This window comes from Rhinolophus sinicus, linkage group LG01 (genome assembly GCF_036562045.2).
Source record: "Rhinolophus sinicus isolate RSC01 linkage group LG01, ASM3656204v1, whole genome shotgun sequence".
Classification (NCBI taxonomy): domain Eukaryota; kingdom Metazoa; phylum Chordata; class Mammalia; order Chiroptera; family Rhinolophidae; genus Rhinolophus; species Rhinolophus sinicus.
In genome coordinates, this window is record NC_133751.1 from 207,094,802 (window position 1) to 207,108,015 (window position 13,214).

At 54.9% G+C, this 13,214-nt stretch overlaps 1 protein-coding gene across 1 annotated transcript in view; it reads left to right on the forward strand.

The window, feature by feature from the left end:
- RAMP1 (receptor activity modifying protein 1) overlaps positions 1–13,214 on the forward strand; it is a 38,055-nt gene extending 24,841 nt beyond the window's left edge. The window contains exon 3 of the mRNA XM_019740936.2: positions 12,582–13,214. Coding sequence (XP_019596495.1) covers positions 12,582–12,837 — 256 coding nt within the window. The 3' untranslated portion in view covers positions 12,838–13,214. The remainder of the gene's footprint in view (positions 1–12,581) is intronic.

The following is a 13,214-nucleotide window of genomic DNA, read 5'->3' on the forward strand; positions in this document are numbered from 1 at the left end:
ACACTAGGTGGGATTGGCCCCAGCCTCCAGCCCTCCGCCTGGTGTTAGGGCCTCCCCTCGGGAACCTGGCGAGAGACCACCACCCTTCCGGCTGGTGTGGCCTTCTGCCCAAGGTGAGGACACAACCAGAAGCTGTTGGGACACAGTGAAGCCACAGCCAGTGTCCCCTCTCCTAGTGGCACAATGAGCTGCCCCAGGACAGTGCCACCCTGCCCAGAGGTCACCTCAGGACCTTGGGGGGATTCAGGCCACTCACCCTGCCAGCGTAGCCCACCCTGAAGACCACGCACCCCTCCTGGGGAGGGTCCTCAGGGCCAGGAAACCGACAAGGACAGGGAGGCAGGGCGTGAACCCAGGCCAGGGGCTCCACAGCCTTCTCGTCTACTCTGCCTGGATCCTCTGGCACGGCAGAGAGTGCGCTTGAGCCAAGGGCGGCCTCTGCCTGCTGGAGATGAGACCCGGGCTTCCCCCGCCCTTCCCGGGGAGGAAGGGTCCTGTGACCCAGGCCCCAGGGCACAGCAGGCACCAGCCAGGTTTCTGCCTCAGTTTCCTGGTTGTCACTTCAGGCCCGTGGGCAGCTCCTACTGCAAGTCCGGTCCTGGGGATGGTGAGCTCTGCCTCCTGCTGCGTTCATTCCTTGGACGTGGGGGATCATTTCTTGGTGTCCCTCTCCCTCTGGCCTGGTGGCCTGCACATCCGACAAGACCAGCGGGGCCATTTCTGTCATGTCCTAGCAGCCTGTTTGGAACCAGGCTCAGACTCAGTCCACAGGTGAATGTCTCAGCTGCTGGCACCTCAGCGGGCCCAGCAGGTTAGGAGGCCGAGCCTGCCTTCCTGCTTTCCTTCCTTCCTTCCCTCACGCACAGCCACACTGGACCATGTCTCGGGGAGACTGAGAAATGGCGCCTGTCCCCACAGGGCTCCCTGTCAGAGGCGGAGGCTCACCAGCAGCTGTGCGGCCAGAGGTGCCGTGAGGGGGCTCCTCAGCCTCGCTGTGACTGCCTCCACTGGGCACGGGCACTCACACTCACTTGCTCCGAGCCAGGGACCACTGTACCCATTTCACAGGTGAAAGCACCGAGGCTCAGTGCTCAAATGAAGTCCCAATGCCAGTCATAGTTCCATGGTGTAGAATGTTCCAGGGCCCTGCCCTTCCACCCGCGCTCAGTGTTGCCCTGAACTCCAAGCGAGATAGGACAGATAGGAGGGGCACAGATGGAAAGGGGAGCCTGGACAGAGACAGGGAGTTGGTGGCACGTTTGGGTGGGGGTGAGCCCAGTGCAAGGGGCCCAGTGTGAGATCCGTGTGGTGGCCTCAGGGAGACAAAGGGTTTCTTGGGCAGGGCAGGCAGAGAGCGGTGTTCTGGGCGAGCCTGATGGTGGCACCAAGGGTGCCTGCAGGGAAAGGCTCTCCTTCCACCACCAGCGTGGCTTCACAATGTCCCCAGGCTGTTAGTGTCCAAATATAGTGCCTGGCTGTCATGCCTAATCCTGGAACTCAGACACATGTGTGCACCGTGTCCTGGTGGGGGTGGGCGCCCTGGGCCCAGGGGGAGCCCTAGACCTGGGTGTCCACATGGGGATCCCAGGAGTTCCTCCAGGGCATTGCAGTGGGGCCAGAAGGCATCATAGGTGTGCCTGGCCCACAGTGGGCACAGCTGGAGGACCCGCCATGGTTCCCTGCTCTCTCAGACACCCCTACCTGTGGGGCTCTTGGGGGACACCCCAAATTTAAAAACTGGCTTCATGTCTGTGAGTACAGACCCCAGGAGGCTGCTTCCTGCCCGCCCTGTTCTCAGAGGAGGCACGATGCCCCCACATGTCTGCTCAGTGGGCCCTTGCCGTGAGAAGCCTGGCTTGGCAGCCCCTGGGCAGGCTGTCCGGTGCCAGAACACGCTCCTCGTGGAGGCCGGAATGGACTGAGAACCCTTCCTTCCTTCCAGCGGCAGAGGTGCCCAGATTCCACCCTCCTGGGACGGAGCCAAGCACACAGGAGTGGAGGAGGCAGGCAAAGGAGGGGGGGCCGGTGGCCAGGACATTCCCTACCCGGCCCCTACCCAAGAGGTGCTCCTTGGGGCCAGAGGAAGCAGCGGCCTGTGTGGGGGCACCCTGTATACCCTGAGTCAGCCCCTGGGCCACCCACCCACCACACTGCCACCTCGGCTCACTGGTCACCTCCCGGCTCTGGCGTCTCTAAGGAGGGACAGGAACTCCTGCTGGTAGAGCTGTGTGAGGAGTGGCCGTGCCCTGTGAACAGGTCGCAGTGTGTCCTGTCCTTCAGACAGCAGGACCAGGCCTTTCGTCATCGTGCGTTGTGGTGTGTGGCCCTCGGAGGACGCAGCGACTGGGGCATGTGAGCGCCTCCCCCAGCCTGAGCGAGCTCTTGGTGGCTCCCATGTGGTCCCTTTGTTATCCAGTGTCCATCGTCCAGCCGGGCAGACGGGGCCTGGCCTGTCCCAGGATCCAGCACCACATGCTCCAGCAGGAGCCCGGAACCCCGGTGGACAGACTGACCAGCCCCAACTTGGGCAAGGTGGCCAGAGAGGTGGCCGTGGTGAGCTCCGCCCGCCTCAATCCTCGCCTCTGTGGCTTTGTGTCCCTAGGGCCTGATGGCCCCTGTCCCCCTCGAGGCCCTCCTGCTCCTCAGCCTGTGAGAGTTCTCTGCAGGCTGGGCTGGGCCGGGGTGCTGGGGGACGGCGGGGAGCTGGTGCTCGGTCTGCAGCCCCCAGGAGAGAGCAGACGTTTGAGCCATGCTGTGGCCTGACCAGTGACAAGCTCAGGAAACCCAGAGCTGGGTCAAGGGCTGCCCGGTGTGGTGGCAAGGCTCTGTGTAGTCCACCAAACTCTGTTCAAATCTCCCCAAAATACTGGAAAACATGGGTGTACCCTCAGTGGATAGCAGCTGCCTCAGTGGGGCCCCTCTCCCTACAGGGGTGGGGGCCATCCCCTCTCGTGTGTTGGCTCATCCAGTCTCCATCTCAACCCTGGGCGCCCTTCCCTGATGGCGATGCAGCACTCAAAGATGCCGAGTCTCTTGTGCAAGGACACGCAGCAGCTTGGCAGCCTGCGTCCTTCCTGGGGCAGCTGACAAAGGTCGAAGCTGAGATCCAGCTTGTGCCCCACTGACCAAGCTGCAAGCCTGCCTGGAGGAAGGGGCGCCCTTCTCCTGTCCACACCTGGCCAGCTCACGGAGTGTCTGGAAGCAGAGCTGAAGAATCTGCTCAGGGCATCCCCCACTGCTCCCCCAAAGTGTGCTTCCCAGTTACCAGATCCCAGGGGCAGATTACAGGCACTGGCGTGGGGACATTTATAGCTCTGAATGTGCAGACTCTGGGCCCGTGCTTCTGAGTGGTATGTCGGGGCCTTGGGACTTCCTGTGCAGACCCCATATGCAGGCAGGAACCTCAGATATCCCCAGGACTATTCTGTCCACATTGGGGCCGCAGGGCAGCCCAGGCTAGAAGAGACAGTGACCTCCAACACCCTCCCTTCCGGCACCAGGCTTGGGGGCAAGAGCTCAGTAGCGCCCTCTGGTGGGCTCTGGAGCTGTGGGCACATCAGCCTGGTCACTCATGCACCACGGTGACTGACCCCTACTTGTGTGCATTTCATGAGGGCTGAGGTTCAGCAGGGAAGAGAGAGAGCAGGTGTGCCCTGCCCGCCCTGAGGGAGAGCACAGTCCAGGGAGAAAGTGGGACAGCAAATGGGCTGCTGCCGCAGGGTCCAAGGGATGGAGTGGGGCAGGTATGGGGTGGGGGGCCCAAGAGGCCCAGAGGACACAGCCAGGGGATGCACGCCCAGTGCCAGGCCAGAGGCAGGGCCCGAGGCTGCGTGAGAAGAAGCAGATGTCTGAGGCAGGGGGCGGGGGCAGCAGACTGGGTTTCAAGAGGAGCGCGATGGCCCTCTCCCCCTGTAGAGGCCCTGCTACAGAAGGGTATAGGAGGGCCGGAGGAAGCCAGCCTCTCCAGAAGAGGGAACGGGAACCATTCCAGCCTGAGGGCTCATGGCGCAGGTCGGTCCTCAGTGGGTCTTGAGAGGCAGATGGAAATAAGAGCAGAATGTGTGAGAGGAGACAGGCCCAGACCCCCCAGGCCGAGAGTTTCACCATGCTCGTGCCTACAGGACGCTGTGCATTGGTTCCAGGGGACATGAGAGCCTGGGTGCAGTGCCTTTTGGGGGCGCTGGGACCCTGAGGTCCCTGGGGCCTTGTCTGTGCTGTGCGGATGGGGAGTGCCCCGCTGTCCCCAGCCTCCCCAAGCTTGCCTAACCCCAGATGCCTCTCTTGCATTTTCTCTCTGTGGAATGTCTTGGGGCTGGGAGAGGCTGACTTCCAGCCAGAAGAGAGACTGCAAGAGCACAGGGTGCCAGGCGTGGAAGCCAGAAGCCCAGGGGGTGGGGGTAGGAACGGCGAGAGTGAGGCCACAGAGAGTTTGTCCTGCATCTGTGCCCCGTAGTCCTAGAGGGGTGGTATGTCCCCCCTCTGTCCCGGCCACCTCGCTCCTGCTGTTTGTCAGCTGACATCTGCTAGCTGGGCTGTGTGTGAGTGTTCTGTGGGGAACTGTCACCTCCGACCCAGCAGTGACATCCCGGCCCCTTTGCGTTCGTCTTCCTCCTCTCACCGTGAACCCGCCCATGGTCCCGTTTCCTCTGCTTTAGCATCTCCTTTTCCAAGAGAGAGGCATTTGTCAGCTTCGCTCAGCAAGTGCCCATCCAACGGGCTGACGTGGAGCCTGTCGTGTTGTAGGTCACTTTTCAGTGCACACAAATGCTGTAATTCCTCGCACAGGGAGGGAGCTGGCAACTCCCCTGTGCTTGCTTTTTTTGTTGTTCTTTTTTTTTTGTTTTTTGTTTTTGCCAAGATGTCAGAAGTCCCTATTCTATAACTGAAGGAGATAAACTGTAGTAAGAACTTGGAAAACCTCATCTTAAAGTATGTGTTTGCAGTGGTCACGGGCATTTCAAAGCATTCCTGTCTACGAGCTCACTTGTCAGCCCTGGGCCAGCAGAGATGCATCACCTTCCACCCCTTGTCTCATCGGACTTTCCCGGTTTGCTTGGAAGTCTCTGACCCGCCTGGTGTAGGGAGGGCTTGATTGCACAATATCCATCTCCCCCACTCCCACTGCAAGTCCCAGGGGAGCAGAGCGTGTCCTGCCAGCCCAGCACACATGCACGGGCCCAGGGCAGTGCCCTGAACTGAAGGGTTTTTAATCAAACAGTTAACAAGGCTTCCTTCTACGTTCCCCGAGGCGTCAGAAACAACAAAAGTGCCCTGTCCTGGGAGGCCTCCCCAGGTCACACTTGCCTGGCTCTGTGGGAAAGCAACTACATGGGCTTGGGTGTCTGCCATGAGGGCCCCTTGGCCTCTCCTGTGTGCTTAGAGGCCCTTTGTGGAGATGGGCTGACTTGGCACGCTCAGCTTGAGCTTGACACAGGCCACTGTGTGGCTTTGCGGTCACCAGAGGAAATGGTCTGTGAGCGGCCAGCCCTGCCCTGCTTTGGAAGGTTTCCACTGTGAATATTTTTGAAGTCCTGGGTGGGGGACCTGACACCAAAGGCGGAAACCATGAGGCAGAAGACAGAGAAAATTCAACAAGTGGATTCCTGACTGCAATGAAAACACCTCTAGGGCTCCAATAATAAATGTGAGGTTTGCAATCGGTTTGAGAGGGATTTTGTCACATTAAGAAGGGAACTTCACCGTGCTTTACGAGTCATTTGTTTTTAATCGGTAATGAATGTTGAATTTTATCAAATCCCTCCTGAACTTGTATTGAAATGATGGTGTGTTATTTTGCTTTAACATATTGATGTATGATTTGACAGTAGCCGTTTAAAGCATTCCTGGAATAAACGTACTTTGCCGTGTTCTGTGCAGCTAGCTACAACTTGCTAACGTGTTTCCTAGGACTTTGGTGTCTATTTATAAGTACGAGTGGAGGACATCTGTTGCTCCGAGGCACGTGGGCATGCCGTGGTGAAAGGGTTTGAATCTGGGTTTGGTTAACTTGGGGCAAGAACTGGGAAGCTCGACTTTTTTTTCTCTAATCTTAAGAATTTGAAAGAACAGCCTGGGTCTAACACCTTCTGTGAATGTAATTCCTTAATAACATTTTCTGTTTTTCTTCTCAGATTTTGTACTTTTTGAGTCAATATTTGATAATTTATAGCTTCCCCAAAAGTATCCCAACTCAAGAATTTTCCAATTTTTAACACACATTTTTGCTTGTTCATCTCATACTTTTTCTAATCTATCTGTGGTTTTGTATATTGATGTTTTCTTGGCCTTGTTTTTCTAGGTTAGACTATTCAGAAATGTATCTATTTCATTGCAGCTATTTTTCTAAAGAATCAGCTATTGAATTTACTTATTCATTTTCCTGTTTTTAAAAATATCAATAAATATTGGTTTTTAATAATTATTAGTACATTTAAATTAGTTGCCTTGGGAGTGATTTATTTTGTTCTTTTTGAAAATGTCTTGATTTGGATAATTATTTTCTCTTTTCGTTTGTTTGTTTAGTAATAAGATATTTTTCTTTTGCTGTCCAGCTCTAGTCCATTAATTTTTACATGTAGTTTCACCATGACTATTTTCCTAATAGCCTGTGATTGAATTTTTAAATTCCTGTTTGACCCCAAAATTATGAGTGATCTTTCATTTCTAGAAATTAGATTTTCTTTAAATGCACTGTTTCCTTACTAATTTCTGGTCTTGAATATCATAGTCAAAGAATATCGATTTACAGTTTTCACTCTGGGAATTGGTCAAGTGTTTCTTTGCTGCTGAAATAACAGGGTCCGTGGACTTCTGAAGATATGGTTGATTCTCTGTAGACAAGAAACTGCACGTTGTGTCTCTGAATCGCACTGTGAACTTCACTTTTCACATCCCTGTTGTACTAGATTTTATGTGCTGAACCTTGAGAAATATGTCGATCTCCTGTGTGAAGATGTGGCTCGTCACGTGTGACAGCTGAGGCTGCCTGTCCTGTGGCTGTGACGACACTCTTCTCTGTGTGGTGTGTCCCTCTGTCCCACGTATTGTGCCTTGCACTGGATGGCGCTGGGCCTGCTGAGACTGCCCACCCACTCTCCTCCTGTTTGCGTCTGCCCGGCATCTGGCTGGCTCTCTTCCCACGGTGTGCTTCACGCTGCCTTCGAGGCGACTGCTGTGAACACGTAGGTGGGATTTTGTTTTCTTTCTACACTGTCCCTGCCGTCACGGTGTTTGCAGGCCAGCTGCTGAGACCAACAGTGAGTGAATAGTCACGGGGAGTAAAGCACAGGTACAAAGCAAGACATGTCTGTGAAGGAAAGCCCTGCTTTATGGGGAGCCAAATGAGGCTCAAGCATCAAAAAAGGCCTTTTTAAGGAAGAGACATTGGAGGCAAGAGCAGAGGTTGGCCTCGTGAAGACGGGGTTAAGAGCCTTCCAAGTAGAAAGTGCAGCATGTGTAAAGGTCCTGAGGCAGAAACATTGGCCATTGTGGATGGAATGTGGCCAGGGAGAGGGAGGGGATGTGGTTGAGGCTGGAGGCCACATGAGGGCTTTGGAATCCAGCACAGGGAAGCATTGAAAGTATGAAGCAAGGATGACAAGATACGGACAGTGGGCGGGGTGGGGGACAGTAGGGGTGAGGGCTGTGGCGGGGAGAGCCAGTGATGGAGTGAGCCCAGGTGCAGCAGGGTGGGGTGGATGGCTGCCCGACTAAGCTGGGATGGAAAAGGAGGAGCCGTACAGAGATGCCAAGGCCCCGGGCCGTGCTCAGGACACAAAAGTGAAAGTGGTGTTAGAAATGTGGGTTGTAATAACCCACCAAGATGAGTCACTTCTGCCTACTCCCGGGCCCCATGACAGGGCCACAGGAGGAGTGGGGCCCCCGGAAGGGACAGAGGAGTCCATGATAACTCGGGTTGGGCAAGGCTTCCCAGAAGATGGGAGTTGGGGATGGGGTGGGGGCCAGATATGGACAGGACCAAGCTTCAGGTGGGAGTGCGAGTGTCACGCGTGTCAGGTGTCGCAATGTCTGGCGAGGAGGGAAGGAGCAGTGTAGAGTGTGGATACTCCTCAAGAGGAAGGAAGGGCAGGGGAGCCGCGGGGGCAGATAGCAGGCTGCTGATGGCGGGAGAAGGCTCAGGAGTGCAGACAGAGGTCCTGGGGGCCCAGGGCGCTGGGCGAGGTGGGGCGGAGGGAAGAAGGGGTCCCTGTGGATGGAGGGACCAATGACAGGAAGTCCCTGAGGAGGGGGTACCATATAGGAGGCCGCAGCCATCCGTGGGAGCCGGGGGATCTGCTGGAGCTGGCAGCAGACGGAACAGAGAGGGGTCCTGCCCTCAGAACCCCTCCCTGTCCCTAGAGGACTGGGGGTCTAGCATCCAAGTCGGACCACGGGGGTGTCCATCCTACACGGGCCACCGGGGGGACCCGAGAGGCGGGTCTCCTTGTCCCCAGCCCCCCGGGGAACGAGGGTGGTAGATGGAAGCCACACGCCTGCCCAGGCCCTGGGGACAGCGGCAAAGCAGGAATGGGGTGGGCTGCATGTCCTGGCCCTGCCCACCTTCCAGGTGTGCGGCTGCAGGGCCCCAGGTATGCCACCCCACTCATGTTCTATGTCATTTGGAGGGACCCAGCCCCCAGCATTGCTGGCCTGGAGCAGGGCTGCCAGCCAAGTGCCCCCCAGGTCCTGGGAGTATGTCCCAGACTCCCACCCTGGGAGAGAACCTGCTATGATTGGAAGCATGGTGCAGGAAGGGGTGTCCCCGTGGCAGGATTTACCTCTCCCAGCCCCAGGCAGAGACAAGATGAGTGAAGGGAGAGATGCCGGTGCTGGCTGCACTCTCGGGGAGGCGCAGGGCCTGCAGGCTCCGGGATCAGGGGTGGGCCACGCAGGGCAGGGGCCATGGGCAGGTGTCTGCCCGCAAGGGGAGGTCTGCCAGTGCCCCACCTGCAGGATGGCTCAGAACAGCAGGTCAGGTCCCCTGGGGGAAGGCCTCCTGCTGTCACAGGTATGAAGGTATTTGCTGCAGGTCTTCTCCCGAATAAGCTTTTTATGTATAATTATAAAGATACTGTATGTTCACTGTAGAAAGCTTGGGAAATCCCCCCCCAAAATAGAGAAAAGAGAACAAGGGTCTCTCATATCACAGCCTTGCGGGGCAATAACCCCCCTGACCCTTCTGGCGTGTTCCCCTCCTTCTCCTGGACCATTTTATGCTGACACCACGTCGTTTACACAGTTTGGTCTCATCTACTTCTCTTTTGTTCAACATTATAACATAAATATTTCCCCACATCTTAAAAATTTCTTCCTACATATCATCTTAATCGTTACAAGCAGAGGCTCTTATGAGCAATTTCTTTCATCACTGTCCTATTATTTACTGTTTTTCATAATTGTAAATTTGCAGTGTCTTCTTACATTACTCTTAGCTACATTTCATGTTATTAACTTAGGGTAATTCCCAGAAATAGAATTATTGGTTCAAAGGGTGCCCATGATTTTAAGGTTATGGATACATGTTGCCAAGTTACTTTTTAGAAAAATGCTCCCACTTTATCGAGTGCCTGTCTCACTTCACTACACCTTCACCAGCTGTGAGTATTCTTACTTTTAAAAAGGATTCTATCTGGACGTTTGCCTCTTTTATCCTTAGTAGTGAGCTTAAACTTTTTTTCAGATGTGTATTAGTCATTTGTATTTCCAGAAGAACTATTGGCCAAAAGCATCATGGGCACCTCTGTCCCTGTCTTGCATGCCCACACAGCTCTGTCTCTGAACGCCCCACCCCAGTGTCAGTCTGGCATTTGACAGGCTCCTCAGGCCAGCCGCACGGTGGGTCCCTTCCACCGTCACCTGCTCTGATGGCCAGGACACCAGGGAATGCCCCCACCCCACAGGTATTTAAAGCTGCTGGAAGCCACCAGGTTGTGAATTGTCCCAGGTAGATGGAGACTAATACTGGTACGGGTAAAGTGAACCCAAACCCAAAGTGCTTGCCCCTCAAACTTCTGAGGGCTTAGACACACATTGCCTAGTCAACTTTGGCTTGAGTTTCTAGAACAAGAACTGTATCATTTTGAGCCACATACCAGTGTGAGAAAAATGAGAACGTGTCCACTTTGAGCACCTGCTATCTGTCGGACCCTTAACCCCATTAACTTGATCTGCCCAGTAACCCTGGCAGATGGGTGTCCGTGTCTTCATCTGAATATAAGGAGACCAAGGCTCGAACAGGTGAGATGAGGCTCTAGCATCGCTCGGAATAAGAGGTGGAGCCGGGATTCGAACCCAGGTCCATACCGGGCCAGGGCCCAGGCCCAGACTCTCCACACCAGGGCCATTCGGAGCTGGTTGGGGGACAACAGCAACCACGAGTGTGTCCAGAGCTGGTGGGCATCAGCCTTCTGTCAACAAGTGGACAACCTGAGACATGACTTGGGACCTGGTCCACTGGTAATGCCCACCAGCGTGGTGAGGAACATTCCTCAGCCACGTTCGCTTAGAGACCTAGAACAGAAAGTTCTGGCCAAAAAAGGATGACTGTTCGGTTACATGAGGCCTGAAAATAGAGGGTTAACCAAGAATGTTTTTCCACGATTATTTTGGGCCCCTCAGTGGGTACTGTGTCCTTTTGAACAGAAGAATGTCTGTGTTGTAAGGGGACTTCTTTTATCACATCCTTGCTGACAGCGCTCACAATATTTATTCAAAGTTTCAGCTGTCACTTCTGTATAAATAAACAGGATGCCGTCGCTGCTGACTGCACATTAGAGCTATTTTTAGGCGGGGGTGGCTTTGCAGACTGGAAGGATAGCGTTTCAAGGAGAGAGTGCCTGGTCCTTAAATAGCCGCCACAGGACACGCTCGGCCTCAGTGTGGCCTCAGGACGGGGTCTGTGCTGTCACAGTTCCCTGGGTCAGGGGCTCCTTCCCATCCTGGCTGGCCAGCCCGGAGATGGCAACACCTCCTTCTAGGGACATCCCAGCTCCACTCCCCAGCACGGAGGGAGGATGTGGGGACAATGTTTAGGATCAACTGTCTGTCACGGAGTCTGCAGAACACCAAAAACTACCCGCAGGTTTGGTGGGTCTGAAGTGGGGAGAAGACAGTCATTCAAACCAGTTTGTAACACGTAGCCGTGAATTCGATCAACAACCAACTCCAAAGGCTGGGCCGTGGATTTTAACAATAGCTGACACAGCACCGTGTGTCAGGTACTTGACACGTACTAATTCATTTTTCCCACAATGAGACCCAGCCTATTAGGACTTCCTGTGGCTTTTCCCTCTTTTGTTTTCTACATGAAACATGAATCCGTGTTCACTTGGGGAAACGGTGCATACCCGCAGGCACAGGTCCTGCAGCCCTCGCCTGCCCCTGCCTGTGTCTCCCTCTCCGCCTCACCCGTGTGGCCCACGCGCATGAACTGGGGCAGCCTCTGCACCCAGAGAGCAGCCGGGGCAGACAAAACAGTGACCTGGTGATGTAGAGGCCATAGGCTAGGGGCAGGGGTGGCGGGTGCTGGGGAGCCCCAGCCTTTTCCATCCAGCCTTCGAACGCCTCCCTGAGTGTCTGCTCCATATTGATTTATGGCTTCTGCTCCATTGACTCACTTTCGAGATTAAAAATAAGGAAAAGTATCTTTCAAATATCTTCACTTTTACTGTGTGGGTCCCAAATTCTTTCTGTTATATTCTTTTGACTGAAGAACTAGTATTTCTTGTAGCATAATGAATTCTCCCAGCTTCTTTTTCTCTGTAAACGGTCTTTACTTCAAACTTAATTTGAAAGATATTTTTGCTGGGTATAGGATCTCAGGTAGCCGGGTTTGTCCCCTTATCACCACCACCCGTACTTTAAAGATGCCACCCATCGTCTTCGGGAGTGTGCAGTCTCTGGTGAGAAGTCGGCTGTAACTCGTATCAGTGTTCCCTGTAGGTGGCTTTTCTCTGGAGCCAAGGTTTTTTTCTTGGATTATTATTTTTTCTTTATCTTTGGTTTTCAGAGTTTGACACATCTACATGGCTGTTTGTTGTTGCTGTTGGTTTGGTTCTTGTCCTGTTGGGGTTCTCTGACCTTGGGTTTGTGAATTGATGTCTCATTAGTTTTGGAAAATTCTCAGCCACTGTCTTTTCAAACATCTCTTTTCCCTTATTCCCTCTCCTCCGTCTGGGACTCAGTTTACCAGTTGGAGTTGGCATTACTCAGAGTGTTGTTGATTTAGCACAGCTCTTGGGTGCTCTGCGCTTTTTCTCTTTGTGTTCCAGTTTGGGTCATTTCTACTGACCTATCTTCAGGTTTACTAATTCATTCCTCAGAATGGACTGTGGACTTGCCCCTCCCCCCCGGTGGCTCTCAGGAGCAGGGAGGGACGTCGCTTAGCCCCAGCTTGCCTTCTGTGGTGTGGGAGTGTGCAGGACATCTGAGGAACCCCTACAGGAGCCGTCCTAGACCCAGGGCTACTGCCATTGGATCTGGGCTTCCGGAGGCGCTCGAGGCAGTGGGAGTGGGTGGAGAGCTCAGGTCCTGCCCTCGTCCCCTGCCCACCAGAGACTGACAAGCTGCTTTTCCGTCTGCAGGAGCTACGGAGAGCTCACAGACTGCACCAGGCAGGTGATGGAGAAGCTGGGCTGCTTCTGGCCAAACGCGGCAGTGGACAGCTTCTTCGTCACTGTCCACCAGCGCTACTTCAGAAGCTGCCCAGTGTCCGGCAGGGCCGTGCGGGACCCGCCCAGCAGCATCCTCTGCCCCTTCATTGTGGTGCCCGTCCTGGTGACGCTGCTCGTGACGGCGCTGGTGGTCTGGAGAAGCAAACGCACAGAGGGCATCGTGTAGGCCGCAGCCTGGGAGCTGCCCACCACCCTGCAGCGGCAGGCCAGGCTGGGACGCCGGGGAGCTGTGGGCCTGGCCTGGCGATGGCTTCCTGGACCCCGACAGCAGAGAGGCCCCAGTCCCCTCTTCTTCCTGAGAACAGCTAACAGGATTTCGGAGTGGTGGTGGTGTGGGCATTCACTTGGGAGCCCCCAGCTGGAGATGTTGGCCACCCTAGGAAGGGGGCCGGGTGCCAGGAGGGAGCGGGACGGAAGTGTCATTATTTCTGGGGAGTATTCCACGTTCCATGTCCTGATGTGCTTATAAACCACGCTCAGCTCTGTTCCCACCTCTGGCCAGACTGTGGGTGAGTGGTTTGTGATTAAAAGAATGTCCTTGAA